Source organism: Carassius auratus, unplaced genomic scaffold, assembly GCF_003368295.1.
Source record: "Carassius auratus strain Wakin unplaced genomic scaffold, ASM336829v1 scaf_tig00045270, whole genome shotgun sequence".
Lineage (NCBI taxonomy): Eukaryota > Metazoa > Chordata > Actinopteri > Cypriniformes > Cyprinidae > Carassius > Carassius auratus.
The window spans coordinates 40820-60211 of record NW_020526889.1 but is presented as its reverse complement, the minus strand read 5'-3'; the positions used below and the strand labels follow the sequence as shown (position 1 = coordinate 60211).

Genomic DNA, 19392 nt, shown 5'->3' with positions numbered 1-19392 from the left:
CACAGACACATTTTTTTTACATGAAGTACATATTCAAGAAAGCTCTGAAACACTTCACGTTGTTCAGCTTGTTACATTTCGAATTATGTAATTTAAAAATTAATTCAACTTTTTAAATTAAGTATTTAATGCCACACTATAATACTTGGGTCTGTGTGTACTGTGTTTATTAATTATATATAATATATATAACACACACACGCACACACACAACACACACATACATTCAGTATATATATATATATTTGAAAATATTTCCATGATGTAAATTATATAGTTTATTCTTAATTTATATTCTATAAAAACATTATATATACAAAATTTTTTTTTTCTGAATTATATACATGGATGTGTTTTTTATTTATATATACATAATAAATGTGCACAGTATATACACATTATTATTTAAACAAAACTTTTATTTTGGATGCGATTAATCGCTTGTCAGCACTAATTATAACGTGTGTGTGTGTGTGTGTGTGTGTGTGTGTGTGTGTGTTGTATATTATATATTATATATATATATATATATATATATATATATTATAATATTATATATTAATATTGTTATAAAATAATAATAATAATAAAAAAACATAAACAATAGACGATATAAACAATAAATGATTGCAGCGGGGACCAGAATAAATCAATAAAATAAATTTACATGAATTCTAACACTGTGTCATTCTTTTTGTCATTAATTTGCATCAGAGTCTTTTTCAAAGCTTCCATTTCTAGTAAAATAAATTACGCTTTGGTCTTTATATACTCACACTGGATTCAGGCTAACACTTTTACTAAGTGCAGATAACAATATTTAGAGACAGCCATGCAATTAACTTTTCTCTACACAAATAAAAAGGCACTAACATCAGACGAGTGCGCTGGCAGTCTTGAGCGTCTCGCGCAGCACGCACTACGTCACGTCTGTGTGTAGTCTTCCGCTTTGAAGGAAAACTACATATCCCAGAATGCCTCGGTGAGCCGACCACATCCCGGAGAGAGGGGGGTCGGCGTCGAACCTGTGTTTACTTCCGGATTTCCTGTATATGGCAGAGCTTGCAAACAGCCGCTCCACTTGCCCTACGAGCTCCGCGAGAGCCCCGTGGCCCGATCCGACCCGAGACCGTGTCCGGTGGAGCGCGATGCTTCGGTGACCGGAGAGCCGCCACACAGCGGGCAGATTACCGTCAGCGCAGCTTCACACGGAGAGGCTCCTTCTGCCACCCTTCGCCAAACGTCAAAGTCAATGCGGTCCTCGCTCTCAGCGCCGGAGCTCATCCGCCTCTCACGCGCCGAACATTAACGCGCTTCCGTTCGCCGAACACGAGAACCGGAGATTAAACACAACCGAGAGCCGAGCCACACTCCCAGTTACCGGGATACAGCGACGGGGACAGGATCTGTCTCTTTCATCATCATGGACTGGTTCATGGGGTGAGTGTTTCCAGATCGTCACATTTGTTGTGCAGATTGTCGCCAAAAATGATTTGATCTTCTAACTTATATAAATATACTGACGTTACATCCGTAGTCTGTGCTGCTTTTACATGCGATCTATGGAGCATTTACAGTAACTGTGACGCAATACTGTCACCGGTGCACGCGCATTCAAACTGATCGCGTGCCACCACCACCATCATCATCATCATCATCATCATCATCATTAATCTAGGTCTAGGCTATGATTTAGGAAGTCCGTGTAACATTGTATCATTTAAACCTCGCATCCGTTATAAAGTATCGTTCAGTTGTTAGTATTACAATATTGTCTAGAATTCTTTTCCGTTCCACTTAGAAGTGTTCAGTAGATACTAACATTCCCATTTTTTTTATTGATTGGATGATTTATATATTTTTTAGCAGGTAATATTTCTACAGTTTTACTAGTACTTGTGTGTCCCAGTTGGTTGTAGTATCTATCCCTTGTGCTTTTAACAATTATTATTTGCTAGTTGGAATTCCGTTTGATTTGATATTAGGTGGCTTTAACTTCTATGCATTAATATTTACATTAATATTTTAACGGTCCATTTGTGGTGTAAATGCATTTTATTTTATTCTATTATTTTATTATAACATAAACATGCATGCAAATATGCCTCTGTTCAATCCTTTAACCCATCGTTAAACCTATCCGTTCCTTGAAAGCTGCTAAAGCTTACTCTGGCTTATCATAGCCAGACACTACTCTCCCTGTTCCTGACGTTAAACCTGATTGGTCACTGACTTGAAGTCAAATTGTTGGCAGAAAACGGCATGGTCTGTGTGAGCTACTAATACAAGCGGTCGAGCTCAGTCACAGCGCTGACGTCTGCTTCCTGGAGAGATGCGACTCTACACGCCTTTAGAACATGTTCAGACTGTATAGAGTTCACAGAAACACTGACGCAATGATGCCAACTACTGATCGCATGCCTTCTTCTGCTTCATATCTTCATCCTCATCGTGATTAGCTTAGAAACCGCATCCGAGGTAGCTGAATAAGAACACACCTGTAGGACGAGACCGTTGTATTAATGGATCCTAGCCTTCACCTGAGAGAGAGAGAGACATCTGTGGAGCCGTCACATGGCCAAAGCTTTCTGTGCGGACCTTACAACAACAAAAAAGAGAGCGCTTGCTGTTAATTTGTGCATCTCTTGCATTGCTTTGAGTCTTATAACTGCAAGGAATTCGAGTATTCAAATGATGCGACGTTCTAAATGAAGGCGGTGGGTTTTCGCATCGGTTCTTGATTTGGCTTTGTGGTTTCTGTAAAAGAGATGCTGTGAAAGTGGAGCTCCTCGTCTTGGTTTTGTGAAGACCCTGCGCATTACAGACTGGGGTGGCTCGAATCAAAACTCTTGTATTAGGGGAATAACTAAAATTTAAATTAGTTTAAAATGTTACTCGCCTTCAGGCCATCCAAGTTGTGGATGAGTTTGTTTCAGATTTGTAGAAATGTAGCACTGCATCAGTGTCTCATCAATGGATGCTCTGCAGTGAATGGGTGCCGTCAGAATGAGAGTCTGATAAAAACATCACAATAATCCACAGCACTCCAGTCCATCAGTGAACATCTGGAGAAGACAAAACCTGAAACACATCCAGCATTAAGATGATTTTAACTCAAACACATAGAGTCTATAATCCATAATAACACTTCCGCCAGTGAAAAAGTGTTCTGGTCTGAATCAGGAGAGAAATCTGCACAGATCAAGCAGCGTTTAAACCGCTCTAAACTAATATGTGGCTGGATTTTGATGATATGCTTTTATAGACTGGAAGCAATGGTTTGAAGTAAAAAAAAAAACTCTCGTTCTGACGGCACCCATTCACTGCAGAGCATCCGTTGACGAGACACTGATGCAGTGCACCATTTCTACAAACCTGATGTAGAAACAAACTCATCTACATCTTGGAGGGCAAGTACATGCTCTGCACATTTTCATTTTTGGGTGAACTTCTCCTTTAAAACTATCAGGAATCGACTACAGCGTACTTTGAGAGGTTTCTGCGCATTGCTGTGATGTGTTCGCCGGTCTCTGGCAGGCGATAACGATAGGCCGAGGTGATGGGACTATTATATTTCAAACTCTTCTCAAGTGCTGCCTGTCTCGTGGTGCGGAGCACATTGTATTAGAAAGTGCAGTTCTTTCCGGCGTATCTGGTATGCAACCTGGCGACAGCTTTACATTCCTGCGTCAACCCACATCGTCATTTAAAGCGTGACCGATAATGTCTGTTACATGTCTCGTGGCATTTTGTTCACTGTCTGTCCCCAGACGCTGATGAGAGATACTTCCAAAACTGAATACCTTCAAGAGGGTGTTTCCCTCCTCAGTTCAGTGTTTACGAGACCGTGAAGTGTTTCTGATCCTCTTTATATAGACTCGTTTTACAGCAAATAGCTCAAATTAAAGACTGACATTTACGTCCACTTCCAGCATTCAGCATGAAGATTTATAATATTACAGATCTATAAACTGTTCTTTCTCAACGCTGCAGAACGCGGTGCCTTTCTAAAACCTCACAAATAGCATTATGGCACCAGCTTTCCCAGCTGTAATGCTGAAATAACTCCAAAGTTCATGTTTCCTGGGTCAGCATGTGCCCCGATATGTCGTCTGCTAATTGCTGTAGTTTGAGGTGGAGCACAATTAGCTGTTTCAGAGCTGCTGGCACAGGCTATCGACTGTCGATCAGTTGTTTGGCGTCTCTGATTCGGGTGTGACTCCGTCGAGCACAGGTTTGGGCAGTTCACGCTCCTCGGGAAGAATGTGTGTAGGATGAAGCGCAGATGTAAAGTAATCCTGATGCATGATGGGGTATCGTTAAGGTTTTAACGGTATTATTACTCTTACCGATACTGCTTAATGGTCCGGTACTTATTGGTACTTTGTGTTGTGTTAGGCAGTCGAAAACTTAGCATTTCTCTGTCTGGACATTTATTTAAAAATCCACATACAGCTATGATCTTGGAAAAGGTGAGGAAGTTACATGACCTGTGGTGTGCTTGCGGCCTTCTGAAAAGTTGAGATGTTTTTAACTCGATGCGTTGCGGACGCGTTGCCTACATTTGAAATAATGAACTTGAGCGCACAAAAGACGCGATATGTGAATGGCCCCTTATGCGCGTGTGTGCGCCACACTCATTCTTGTGTGTGTGTGTGTGTGTGAGACTGATAGACAGCCTCCGGGGCGCGCATGAGAGATCTCTCAGATTTCAAAGTTAAACGTCTTAATAATATCGCAAATTAGAAATATTTGGTGAGATAAAATGTGCACGATAACATTATTAAGCAAAAATACATAGTACATTAATTTTTTCCCCTCCAGCACCAAAAGCAGAACCGATACCGTCAGATATTACTGATACCACGGTCTTTCATAATTTAGCCCCGGGGCCATTTTAATGCCGGGTTTCGGTACCCATCCCTATGCATGACTGAGACCCTCATTGACGCCTCATTGACGCTATGTTCTGAATGATGGTGGGGTTTATAAAGATACAAATAAAATAACCTGAGCCAGCTCTTTTGAAGTCTGTCTGTGATTTCTCAACTGATTTGGATTCAGGAAAAATAGTCAATAGGTGTGCAAAAGTGTCCTTAAAATCAAAACAACTAAATATCGTTAGGGCTGAAAAACTAAAGACCTCAACAACCACAACAAGTCAGCACTTTGCAATTGACCATGTAACCTTGCATAAATATTGTAACCGAAAACCGATATTTTTGATTTTTTTTTTTTTTTTTTTTTTTTTTTTTTTGTGAAATGTCAAAATTCTCATTTCCAATTTGGATAGCACTGCAAAAATTACTAGCCAGGCTTATTTGAAGTTCGGACATTATTAAAGACAACAAAGCCCCTTTCACACTGCACGTCGGACCCGCAATATTCCCGTAACATTGCCTGGTCGCCTTCTGTGTGAAAGCAACCACGTCCCGGAATTGATTACCGAATCGAACCCGGGTCGGGGACATAGTAACATTGCGGTAATCGATCCGGAACGAGCGCTGTGTGAACAAAAGCCAGATCTAATTCGGTATCGAAGTGATGACGCGCGTTATCGCGCGACTTTTTTACCGGCTGTTTTGAAGGAAGATCAACATTCGCGACGAAAACATATGTGCAAACTGTAATGAAGCAGAGATCAGTTAGTTCCTCACTTTCCGCGCTGACGCAGAGATCGTTTGCTTGCTTCAGTTAAAGTATAACGTGCCAAGCTTTGTCGACTCGTACATTACACGTCACGCGCTGATGTCACGTGTCGTTACGGGATCTTCAAGGGTTGTGTGTGAAAGCACGCACATATACCGGGTCATCACTGGCAGTGTGAAAGTGCAAAATCTAGCGACCAGGGAACAATTACAGGAACACTTTACCCCTGTATTTGCCGGAATGGCAGTGTGAAAGGGGCACAAGTAGACAACAGTTGGATTGCGAGGAACCGCACAAATAATATTTGCACATATTATTTGGGTAATCAAATATGAAATACCACCGCTTAATCTTAACTTATATAATAATAATAATCCTCATTAAAGTATCAAGTGCTCTCTGCGAGGTTCAAATCAAACCTATTTTTTGGTTCGTGACTCACTAGTTGACAACCGCTTGTTTGTTACATGAGACACAAATCGGGGGCTCGTCCGGGATGCAAAACCGAAATGTGACTTAGACCTCCAAACCACAGCACGCTAAAGTTATTTGCATACTGTCAAACGTCAACCCTGAGTGCGACGGTCTTACATGTGGTTTCTAGAAGTGAAGCAAAACTCTATATGCCACTTGTGCTTGGCTCCTCCCAGTTAAGGTTAGCAGTGCCTTCAGCTGGATACGAAGACATGCATCCACTTGACCCTGATAGAAACTAGGCTTGATATTCTGCAGTGTTGGATCCCCAGTACAGCACCCAGCTGAACGCCTACGGTGGAGCCCGTCCTGTCCCACACCTCTTAGAGCTGGATAATTGGGCTTGTGGAGGTAGTGTTGGTAGACAGCGAGAGAGACTGAAGGGATGTGTGTGTGTTTTCATGTGCATCAGATCTGTTGTCTGTTCTGCTCTGATGCTGGTCAGTGTTAGTGTGATGGGTATGAGCTGAGAGTTTCTTCCAGTAGCTGCTCTGCACCTGTGTTCAGGCCAGTGAAGGGAAAGCTGAGTAGTGGACATGACAGACCTGGAGAGTGTGCAGCCTGTGTAGGGCCTGAGGGGCGGTGTAGACAGCTGGATACGGCCTGAATGTGTTCAGTCTTGTTAGATTTGAATTTACTAGTATTTTAGTAAGCATTAGGACACTCTGAAATCAGAAATCTGTTTTTTTTTTTTTTCTTCTAGATTCTGTTTTAATGTTTAATTTAATTTTAGTACTCAAAAAAACATGTATAATTGAATTCACAAAACGTATACAATTTAATAACCTTTTTTTTCTGTTTTCCATTTTCATTTTTCTGGATATAACTTTAATTGTTTAGTTATATTTTAATCAAAAAGTCTTCATTTGAACTAACTTTTTTTATTATTATACATTATATGTCTATATATGTGTGTGTGTATATATATGTATATATGTATATGTTTTTTTTTTTTTTTTCTTTCATTTAATCAGTTGAAACCTGACAGTTTAATATCTCTATATTTACTCAATCAATATTTAATATCTATGCATTTTATTTTATTTTTCTTTTGGGCCCCATTATTTTATTTTATTTATTTATTTATTTATTTATTTATTTATTTTTGTCTACAGCGGTCTACAACCCTAATATTGGTTTATACTGTAAATTATGATTTGGTTGCATCTGTATTTTCTGGATTTCTTAAATCATAGGGCCTTTAAGTAGAAAAGTCATAGACTGACATATTATCTGTAAAATCTTGACCTAGGTTGGATAGATGTACTTGTAAAATAGTAAAGGTTCATTGTACTTTATTTTTATTTTAATGTGTGTGTGTGTGTGTGTGTGAGAGAGAGAGGGAGAGAGGGAGAGAGAGAGTAAAAAAAAAGTTACACTTTGTGAATGGTTTATTACCTTTTATTTAGTTTAAATAATACCATAGGTTGTGTCTTGTTTTAATGAAGTGTTTTTTGATTGTACAGCACTTTGGTTTGCAGGTGCAGTTGTAAAGTGCTCTATCAATAAAGTGAATGAATGAATGAATGAAAAAAGCTTTGGCTGATATGTAAATATAATGTAAATATTTTAAATGACATACTTCTGTTTGAGTCATTTTTAACTCAAAAAGTTCTATTACATTTGCTTAAAATGTTTCCTGCTGTGTTTTTGGTGTGCTTCCAGTCTGTGCAGCATGTCTCTCTGTAATCGAGGCCGATTGTGTGTATGAACTAGTTCAGAGCTTTCCACTGAGTCAGACTGGTGAAGATCACGGTGGTTGGTGAAGCAGGAAGTAGCTTACATCAGCGCTCACCTCAAGCACTGGATTTATACAGCGTTTATAGCTTGTCTGTTTCGAATGAAGTCAAGGTAAACCTGGGAAATTGCTCTCTTCTGTCCTGCTGAATATGTTTTGATGCACACATCGACAGCATGAAGAAAAATAGCTCCCTGTGTAATGTTTCACTTCCTGTTTCTGCTGCAGAAAATATATGTAACCTTGTGCCTCTTTTTTCATAAATAGAAGAACATCCTCTGGTTATCTTTGTGGTGAAGGCAAACACTCAGGTGTGTGTGTGTGTGTGTGTGTGTGTGTTTGCCTCTTCAGTTTTTAGCATTTCTATTTTCAGAGGTAGTTTTGATGCAGTTGCAAAAGGGTTTGAAATATTTTTTTTGATAAATGTTTTACTCGCCGTAATGTCGTTCTAAACCGGTCTGAGTTTCTTCCACTGAACACAAAAAGATGTTAAACCGATTGTTCATGCTGGTGTTTTCTATCAAAACTAATCGTATAGTTTATTGAACTCACTTTGAAAAGGTCAGAAGGCAGTTGTACTCTATATTTTGTGTCGAAAACGAACGATAGCTTTGAGTGAGAAACTTTGTTAAAAAAATGTAAAATGCTAATAATAATCCAGTATTTCACCGGATACTACACTGCTCTCAAATCACTTTTATGTATCTGCATGTTTGTGTGTGTGATGATGGATCATGAGTGTGTCATGAGTGTGTCCCTCGCTCTCTGACGTCTGAGGTGTGACGTCGCATCGGTGTCGTCATGGTCCGGTAACATGTGTCCCTAAATATGAACACGGATCGGCCTCCCTCTTTATAGATCCAGAGTGTTAAACAGAGACACACACCGAGCTTAGACAAGGAAACAAGGAATTATTATTATTATTACAACACTAGTATTTTCACCAGATTAAAATGGTTTTAAACTGAAGTGTTGGGAATAATAATAAGGATAATAATCATTGTTTTTTAAGCTTAAACATATATAGCTTCTTGTTTATTTCAGGCTGTGCATACTGGAGAACTTGAAACAGAGGTGGATGCGGAAGCATTCATCTTGCCGTTCTCTTCCTCTCATGTGTTTTTCAGTCGTTTCTGATGACCTACATTGCATCCTCCATCGCTGTGTGTGCATCTTTTCCTCTTCCTCCATTTGTGTCTTTGGCTGTTCTCGTCCTGGCGTGTCCTCCAGCGTGACCTCGGTGCATTTCTTGCCGTCTGAAAAGAATGTGCACAAAATGTCCCAACAGCCTGACCGCTATCACCGAAATAAGTGTTTTAGCCAATCAGAAACACAAGACTCTGCGCATTTGGGTTCGCTGACTCGTTTTTGGAGGACAGCAGGGTTTTGAGAAAGGCGTGTGTTGGTCGAAGTTTGCAAAATGACTGGAATAGCTTACATCACCTTTTTAGGGTTTGCATACTCGAATGCAGTGAGGAAAATGCAAATGAAGCGTGAGAGAGCGAGGGATTCCGATGGAAGCTTGTCTTTTCTCTGTGTGGAGCAGGAATGGGCTTTAGCTGGATTATGTCGTGTGATCTCAGGCGTGCTGCAGGCTTCCCTATACCTCACAGATCAGCGGTGTGTGTGTGTGTGTGTGTGTGTGTGAATCTACATGGCTGCAGGATTTGAAGTGCTTCCTCTCCTGTTCTGCACAACCCATGCTCATTGGAAATACCTGCTTGTGGCAACTAGCGGTGTGCGATATTGACAAAATAATATCTCTATTTTCTGGGATTTTATCGATAACGATACTCAGACGATATTTTGCTAAGTGTGTTATTCTGTGTGGTGGTCAGTTCACCTAATAGAAATGCATTTTTTCAGATAAGTTTAAATTAATTTGTACTTTTTAATGGGCATTTTTACCTTTAAAAAATTCTTACATTTAATCAGTGAATATGAATAAGACATTTGGGGGCCGCTACTAAGCAAATTATATCATTATCAACAAAATCGATCTTTATAATGCAGAGGAAATGCAGAAGCTACCCCCAGAACCCCAGCAAGGTTTGGGTCCCAAACTGTGACCTTTTTGACCTCTTGTGCGTTTGCAGGTATGGTCAGAAAAAGCATGCATATGAAGCTGAATATGTGACGCTAAGATTCAAAAGGATCAGTTTTCAAATCTCACGGCATGTTTGAATCGTTTTGAAGTAGTTTTGTCAAAAGTACCCAAGTTGGTAAGATATAAGACAAGTTTGTGCAAGAATTCAGCTTTCTCGATCAAAACTCTGGCCCTGCAAATCTGTGTGAAAATGGATAAAAGTGGTCTGAGTTTTAGTGTCCATTTCAACTGGAAACAGCAGTGGTTTGTACATAAAGGTATGTTTTTTTTAAGTTTTGCAGAAATGTAGGTAGAGGCACGTGTGTGTAGCTTCTGCAACATATCGTGCATGCTATAGTTAAAGTTTGGGTCTGGAAACTGAAAGGTCATAAACCTACAAAGAGGGATTTGTTCCTGTAATTGGCATCTGATTTCCTCTGAATAAGTGTCAGCTTAATGACAAGAGTTTTCATGAACATGTCCAGATGAATCCTGGGCTTACCAAATGACCTTGGATGTCAAGATTTGTACAGCAAGCGGTTCTTTACGGATCGTGCTCACGCTGTCGCTCTGCGGTGTGTAAAGGGCAGGGAAGGTTGTGCATGTTGTTGACCTGTAGCATTCTTTCAGTCTTGAACGGATAAGATCCAACCAAATAATCTCCTGTAAAATCACTTCTGAGCTGTTCAGGGTTCAGACGTTTCTCAGAGGAACACCATGCAGTTTTTTCCTAGCACTTCTTTTGTGTGGTTGTCATGTCTTTTGCATGAGGTTTTGGTTTTGGTTTCGGTTGAGCTGTTTATCATGCCCTATTCATTTAGTTCAAACGAAAAATCGCTCAAAGCCTGTATGAGTTTATTTATTCTGAAGAATGTTGGTAACTTTTTAAATGTTGGTAGACATTGACTTCCATACTATATTTTTCCATACTTCCCTACAGTTGTCCATTTAAGCATAATGTTAATAAATCTGGTGGTGGGATTACTCATTTATCAAGCAATGCTATATTTATCTAATTATTTTGTTAATCTAAAAGTTAATATCAACCATTTGCCTAACAATTGCCTCAACCAACAATACTTTTGTTCTTCTGTAAAACACAAAAGAGGACACTGTTGTTAAAAAGTAACTTTTGTGAACCGATGCTCAAACTGATGCGTCTGGACCAACGGGATCTGGGTTTCTTGGGCGATTATTTGTTTTGTTAGTGTGATCTGCCGATACTGATTTTTTTTTTCTTCTTTTTTTCTAAAAACTATAATTGACAGCATAAACAAAAATCTACTTTTCTTCAATCTAAAGTTTTAAAAAAACAAGTTAAAAGTCAGTAATAAAATAAGAAACAAAATGCAAACAACAGCACACATGCAATAGAATAAGTAAGTTTTCATCTTTTTCTGTACTACAATATTTATCTTTAACAAACTGCCGATGAAACATTCTTCTGAACATTTATTAATCTTAAATATACCAATAAATAACACGTTTTTAAAATCGAAAGTTGCAACCCAATTATTTAATGAGCTAACACCAACTAAGACTTGCATTTTTTAACAAAGATGAATAACTTCTGCAGATACTGTAAAGTGGTACCTGTTGGGTTTTAAAGTTCTTTTGCACTTTAATCGGTGTAAAATGTTTAACTTTATATATTTTTTTTAAACCTGTTATACTGTTATGTTTTTTTTTTTGTTACTAAATGACCTTACCGTGATAATACTGTATACCGTGATAAAAACATGAACAATTAATGGCGACATGAAAGTGGGATACCGGCCTATACGGGAAACCTGTGGGAATGTCTAAAATAATGCAGAGTATAATGGATCGTCTCGAAATCGGAAAGAAGTGAGACTGATCCAGACTGATCCTGAGGAAAATCAGCCGATTCCGATCCTCGCCGATCGATCCGTGCATCTCTATTAAATGGCTCCATTCATATGGATTTCTTTGTCAATGTGTTTATGAACTTTTGGAAGCATCATGTTTTGGTGGAGTGGACTGAAATCTCATTCAAAATTCGCCTTTGTTTGGCTTTGAAAGATGAGCAAGCAGCAGCATCATCATCACGTTATGTAAGCGTTAGCTAGCTGTGGAATGCACTTCAGCTAATGCCTGTGTAATCCAGCGCTGCTCTCTTCAGTCTCCAGCTCTCATCCCAACCCTCTTCCTGAAGGATTAGAGCACAGATCCGTCCGCACCCAACACAGCATCGCTTTCACTGATTCCACATATCACTGAACATAGAACTGTCCTGCTGTATTGATGTGGCATCACAACATGAGGACATCACCACATGACCGCCTGCTTCGTGTATCAGTAACCTGGCCTGAGCTGTGAACTGTGAAAACAAGTGGGACAATGTTAAAAATCTCAGTATTTTTTTTTACAAAGTATGTAAAGTACGTGTAATATAAGATTTTCAATATTTCTGAAGTTATTCCGATCAGATTTCCCAGTGCATTGGTTCCTTGTAGCAACATTGTACTGTTTAGTTATAGATGAGGTTTTTAACTATTCGAGTGATTATGAGGAATGGGCAGTTTTGTTTTAAACCAGCTTGATGCAGAGATTAAAATGCTTTGTGAACATCATATCTGTAATATAGCGTTTGGTTTGGCCTCACAAACACACAGCCTGCTCTGCCCGGACATGCAGAGACGCCGCGTTCAGGCTGGGCTTGTTTTTCTTCCGAGGCTTCTATCCACACAGTCTCTTGTGCTTTATTCAGCCACCTGCCGGAGAGGAGCAGCGAGGCTGGCAGTGGGGCATGGGGGTCATTAGGCTTCACATCTGGCTCGGTTTGGACAGCTTTGTACATTCCCAGATTGCTGCTTTGCTTTCCACAAATGACCTTCAGCTGTGTGATCGCGAGAGCGTAAATGCCACTGATTAGGCTAACGATATCATTCACGCATCCAGATCCTGGCTCTCTCGGAGACGCTGCAGTGAGTCACGCCTGGCATTGCCTTTGGATTTTCTTGTATTGAAATGTCAGTCAAAGTGAAACCCGAGCCAAGAGCCAGGATCAGAGCAGCAGCTTCACGAGCAGACGGAGACACTGCTCATGTTTGGAGTTCAATACTGGTCTACTGCGTAACACACTGCCAAAACTGTGTGTATTTACACTCACCTAATGGATTATTAGGAACACCTGTTCAATTTCTTATTAATGCAATTATCTAATCAACCAATCACATGGCAGCTGCTTCAATGCATTTAGGAGTGTGGTCCTGGTCAAGACAATCTCCTGAACTCCAAACTGAGTGTCAGAATGAGTCAAACACAGTATTAATATGGTGTTCCCAATATATATATATATATTATCATATATATATTATATTTAGAAACAGTATTCAACATTTCTTTTTTATAAAGCCAGAACACAGCACTTACTGAAAAAAAAAAAAAATATATATATATATATATATATATATATATATATATATATATATATAATTTTTTTTTTTTTTTTTTTTTTTTTTTTTTTTTTTTTTCAGTAAGTGCTGTGTTCTGGCTTTATAAAAAAGAAATGTTGAATACTGTTTCTAAATAAAATAAATTGATATATATTATTAATAATGTATATTATGTATTAAATGGTATTTAATGATACTAGTTATCACAAGTTAATGCTATTAAACTGTGATTAAATTGTATTGAGTAACTAATAAAAAAATAAATAATGCTGCTTTTTTATTTAATCAAGTACCATCTAGTTCTCATCTCTGGAACAAAAATGTCCCTTTTTTTACTCTAAAAAAAACTCTTTTACTCTCTCTCTCTGTCTCTCCCTCTCTCTCTCTCTCTCTCTCTCTCTCTCTCTCTCTCTCTCTCTCTCTCTCTCTCTCTCTCTCTCTCTCTCTCTCTCCTGGACCAGCAGATGGAGCTGAAACACTGATGCTTGGCTCTATAAACTCTAGCACATGCTCCCAGACAATGCTTTGGTTTGCGTTATATGAGCTTGCAATATGCAGTAATTTGACTAATTGATTACATCTCTCCATAATGAGTGCATATTTTAATGTAGATTTATAAGAGATGTCAGTTAAAGTGTATATTCCAGAATTAAAGTGTAGATGAAAGGCCAGTGTGGGTTCTAGAGTCTGGAGACGGGCGAGGGTCAGACAGGGAGGACTGTGCGCTGCGATGAGACGAGTGTTTAATACGCTGCATTAAACCTCTGCTCAGATGAAGTAAGGGCTTCATTAATATTTCAGTCAGGGTCATCAGACTCCCATCAGCCCTCGAGGGGATGTTTGATGATATAACATAAAGTGCAGAGCAGCTTTTACACGCTTTAGCACTTTTACTAAGGTTTTCAGATGTGTTTTTGTTTCTACCTCGAGCGTTCATATTGATCATGCACTGCTCAGCTCTGAAAAACACTAAACACACTCTGAAACCAGGTTTAAAATCCTTTTTTTTTCTTCTTCACTGATGAACAGATGATGAATGGTGGATGCCACAAACATCAAAACTCATAGCAACTTTCTGAATGAATTAATGAATGAATGAATTAATTCATCTTTGTTTTCTGAATATCTGATTACATGACAGAATTATTTTTTAATATTAGTATTCATGTTAATGTGTTAATAATAATAGTAATATTTTATGAACCATTCAAGTTTACTAAATGTTTATTTTTCTTATTTTTCTTCATTTTGTATTTTTGTATTTAAATATTTTTATTTTTGATTTAATTTTTATATTTTAATTTGTTTAATTTTTATTTGTGAACCATTCTTTAAGACTACTTAATTAGATTAAAATAATGCTAGTGAAAATAGTATAAAACTGTATGTTTTCTATTTTTTTTATTATTATTTTTGTTATTATTATTATTATATATCTGAACTTTCCCTAAAAGCTTTCTAAATGACTTATTTCCCGGCGATATAAAGATGAAAATTAATAGCAGCATTTGATCATGAATATCAGCCTTACAGACTTGATTACATTGCATTTCTGCCTTCTACAATGGACAGGTGTGCGTGTGCGTGTGTGTGTGTGTGTGTGTGTGTGTGTGTGTGTGTGTGTGTGTGTGTGTGTGTGTGTGTGTGTGTGTGTTTTGTGAGCACGCACTACTTAAATCCTCTGTTGTTTTCCAGGGTGGGATTCATTAGCATGACTCTATTTTTGGGATCTCTTGGTAAACTGAGGATGGGATGGATGTGCTGTAGAGTTGATTTATCTTTGATTCATCGTCACCTTGTGCACAAGATCGTCTTCTAGCATTTCCCAGCTTTTGCTCAGTAACCAATCAGGACTCTCTCCAGAGTCTCTGCCCACCGTCCCGGGAGCGAGTCAAGTCTAGCACGTCCTCACATTCCCGTTTGGGATGAACTGATGCTCAAATATACTGTGTTCATTTTTCTAGCTCAGGCTGTCCTGGGTGGAGCTGCTGAGAGCAAACGCTCCTCCAAAGCAAACATCTGTGTGCCCGACTCCAGCACCAGCATTGACTTTTAGGAAGATTTATGCTTTAGAAAGCACTGAAATGGTTATTTTCATTTCGCAAGCAATGGCAGAGAAGGGTTAAGAGACGGCTTCATCTATTTCTGTTTCAGATCAGTCAGCCTTGCTCACAATTGGTGGCTAATGAAATGCTAATGAAAGGGAAATGGATGTGGCTCAGAAAGCAGACGCACCAAACCAATGATATTTGAGAGCTGTTTAGCTTTCCAGAAAGATAACCACACGACCTCATAGTCTTAGTCAGGTCACCTTTATTTACATAGCGATTTAAACATATTACATTGCGTCAAAGCAACTGAGCAACATTCATTAGAAAAACAAAAGTGTGTCAATAATGCAAAATGACAGTTAAAGGCAGTTCATCATTGAATTCAGTGATGTCATCTCTGTTCAGTTTAAATAGTGTCTGTGCATTCATTTGCAATCAAGTCAATGATATCGCTGTAGATGAAGTGACCCCAACTAAGCAAGCCAGAGGCGACAGCGGCAAGGAACCGAAACTCCATTGGTGAGATAATGTCTTTCAGGGATGTAGAGGTCCTTTCTAGGTGCCGATCCACCATCTGGTCTGGATACGTACTGGATCCGGGTGACTGCAGTGACCCTCTGATCTGGACACAGACTGGATCTGGTGGCTACGGTGACCTCGGAATAAGAGAGAAACAGACTAATATTAGCGTAGATGCCATTCTTCTAATGATGTAGCAAGTACATCGGGGTGTTATGGGAAGTGTTCCTGGCGAAGTCGAACATCATTTGCGCCGGCATGAATAACAATCTTAATGTATTTACGTTTTGCATTAGCCAGCACCTTTAAATTTGCCAAGTCCAATGCTCCCGGTAAACATTTGGCTATGGTGGCTGGTATCTCTATATTCACGTTCCGTACAATTGAATCACCAATAACTAGAGCACTTTCATCAGGTTTGTAACCTTCCAACCGAGAACTCTCAGAAGGACTCATCACAAATACATTTATAAGGGAGGACTTCATTGACTACGTTTACATGCAGCCAATAACCCGTTCAAAACCGGAATATTAGCAATAACCCGGTCGCGCGTAAACACCGGCAAAAACCCGGATATGCTCATATCCTGGTTTTTAAAAACCGGGATATTATACTTGGGATACCCCTTTTCTAACCCGAAAATAGTGAAAATTTGAGTCTTTGGATACAGGAAGAAGAATCGGAAATGACGCATATTGCATATTACGTACAGAAGCTAACCGTACGTCGCCGTTTACATCGGGATATTGGTGACTGATTACACATTCCATGTATACAGGAGTAGCTCTCTCTGCTCACGCATGTAAACGGATTATCCCGAATGTTTCAGAAACCCAAATAGTAACCTTAACCCCAGACTCAGAAACACAAACCAAGTACAAACACCTAAGTAATTGCATAAATATTTATATCAAATATGTCCCACAAAACCATCAAAACAGTGAATCAACAATTGAAGATATGCATGCATGTTTTCTAAGTTGATAAGGCAAAGGATATATGGTAGCAAACTTCGCTGATCATTGTCCATACCCCAGGTACAGATGAAGATAGGGGATTTGTCAAACAAGAAAAGAGCAAAAAGGTCCAGTAGTTCATTTCATATTCTAGCTTCAGTCAATCCAGGCTTCAGTTCAGCTTACATTGCTACAGGTTTTTGGAGTTTCATTCATTCATAGACACGTTCATGTGCATTCAGGGTTAAATCCCATTGATTATAAACCTGCTATTAAATGCTTCATTGTTTCATCTTCAGAAATGCAGAACATTAATATCTAATAATCAATAATATAATTAATTCAAACACACTCTGAAACTGACAGATCTTCACCACGAACCACAAACATAAAAGTCAACAGATCTGAAATTCCTACAGCATTGAGTTTACAAAGAAAACATTCACCGCACCGCAGCATCTACACGTTTGCGTCACTGCTTTCGCGAGCCGCTCTTTCATTTTCTCTCACCTGTAGAGGCAATGAAAGCCTCCTCTGTCTGCCCCCTGCTTCTGTTTTTTGCCCTCCTGGACAAACACCGCCTGTGAAGACTCAGCGCTCACACAGACCTCATTATTTCTCCACTCCCACCTACAACCTGACGTCCACCTACAACTTTTTCCACTCTCTTTTTCCAGCATTTATTTCAGGCTGACCTTTTAAGGCTTATGCAGTAATAATTGGGAGGCTGTGTTTGGATTGAAATAACCAGCCAGTATATTAACTCTTTTAGCATTTTGACCTATGCTTCATGTATGCCTAAAAATAAGCGGTCTTCTATATATGTACTGTGTATATATAAATATAGAGGGTATGCATGCTTATTTTTATTTTATATATTAGCAGAACAGCTAAAGAGGGTGCATGCACAGAGCCAGAGAGACTGTGAGTCTCTAGCATGTGTTTGTCTGTCTTGGCATGCTGTTAAAAGACTAAAATACTAGTCCCGGGGCCAGACTGGCCCTTCTAGTGTCGAGTCTGAACATGCCTTCGAGCTCTAAAGGAAAATTCCAGCCTGATGTTCCACTGTGAATTATATTGTACAACAATCTGCTGCGCAAGAGCAGCATCCAGTACGTCACAACATCCGCTGAAACAACCTGTTACGTAAATGATTCGTTGGTAGTTGTTAACATACAGCGGTGTCATGATGCACCCTAATGAATATAGAAGCATTAAAAAACAATAAAAACACTTTTGTTCATTCTTTTGCTAATGCGCATACATTTTATGACTGTAAGTGAAATTTATATATATTAATAAAAGACATGTAAGGACTAAAACCAGAGATATTGTCAAAATCATTAAATATTGTCATTATTACGAGTATTTGGCATTTCCAATTAATGTAAGCCTGACATGTTCTGGCTATAGCCTAAATACAATTGGTACACTTCTGTAACACTTTATCAATGAAACAAAAGGGCAGCTTTATTTTATGCACCCACTTTCAAAAACAACCTGTTCAACACTAAATACGTTTCTTCTCATCGTTTTCACTATGTTCGGAAACAAGAGAAACATTAAATAAATAAATTAAAATGGTTATACCACATATTAGATGCCGAAAGCGCCGTCAGTTTTTGCATTCACTATCATGGTGAAAGATGTTCAATGGCATAAGTTTGACTTGCACAAAGTTTGCACGTTGCTTGTATGATATCGACTGGCTCGCCTTCATTGTTTAAAACCGAAGTAGCCTACAATATTTCCAATATTGCAATGCACCCACGCAACCAACCCTGAATAGTCAGATGTGTCGTGGACACCCTCTTGGCTCCTCCTGTAACAACGTGCTGAAACACGGCAAACAAACCCAAATTCACAACATTTGTATTACGGTAATATTCTCTTTATAATATTGGGCCCTATAATACACTGTGCAATGAGACGCAAGGCGCAGTGCAAGTTTGTTTGCTAGTGTCATTCCGGCGCCGTTAGCATTTTCCCGTCCAGCACCACGTCGTTTAATTTAGCAAATGCTTTTGCAATCATTTTTTGCGCCCATGGACATGCTGGTCTAAAAATGAGGTGTATTCAGGCACATTGCTGGCACAATGCTATTTTAAGGAGCTGAAAATAGAAAATAGATCCCATTATAATATGACAGACTTGCCCTGCATGTTGCAGTTCACTGTATTGTCCTTTTCAATGTAATTCCAATAATATTTCAAGCTATTAAAAACCATCATGGTGAACAGTACTTATCTGAATATATATGATGATATATAATATATGATGATTATTAGTATTTGTGTGTGTGTGTGTGTGTGTGTGTGTGTCTGTTTGTGTGTGTGTGTGTGTGTGTGTGTGTATAAAATCACACCTCAAGATTATTTACACATCCTCTAATTGAACTTTGCACAGTTTTATTTATTTATTTTATTTTTTAAACAGCATGTAACTGATACAGTATACTGTATAGCCTAGTGTAAGATGTTTATATGCATGTATGTATGT

The 19392-nt window shown here is 38.8% G+C and overlaps 1 protein-coding gene across 1 annotated transcript in view; it reads left to right on the top strand.

Annotated features, from left to right (window-relative positions):
• The first annotated feature begins 1015 nt into the window (after positions 1 to 1015).
• LOC113087743 (MOB kinase activator 2-like) overlaps positions 1016 to 19392 on the top strand; it is a 29653-nt gene continuing 11276 nt past the window's right edge. Inside the window, exon 1 of the mRNA XM_026255657.1 lies at positions 1016 to 1440. Within this exon, the coding sequence (XP_026111442.1) occupies positions 1424 to 1440 (17 nt within the window). The 5' untranslated portion in view covers positions 1016 to 1423. The remainder of the gene's footprint in view (positions 1441 to 19392) is intronic.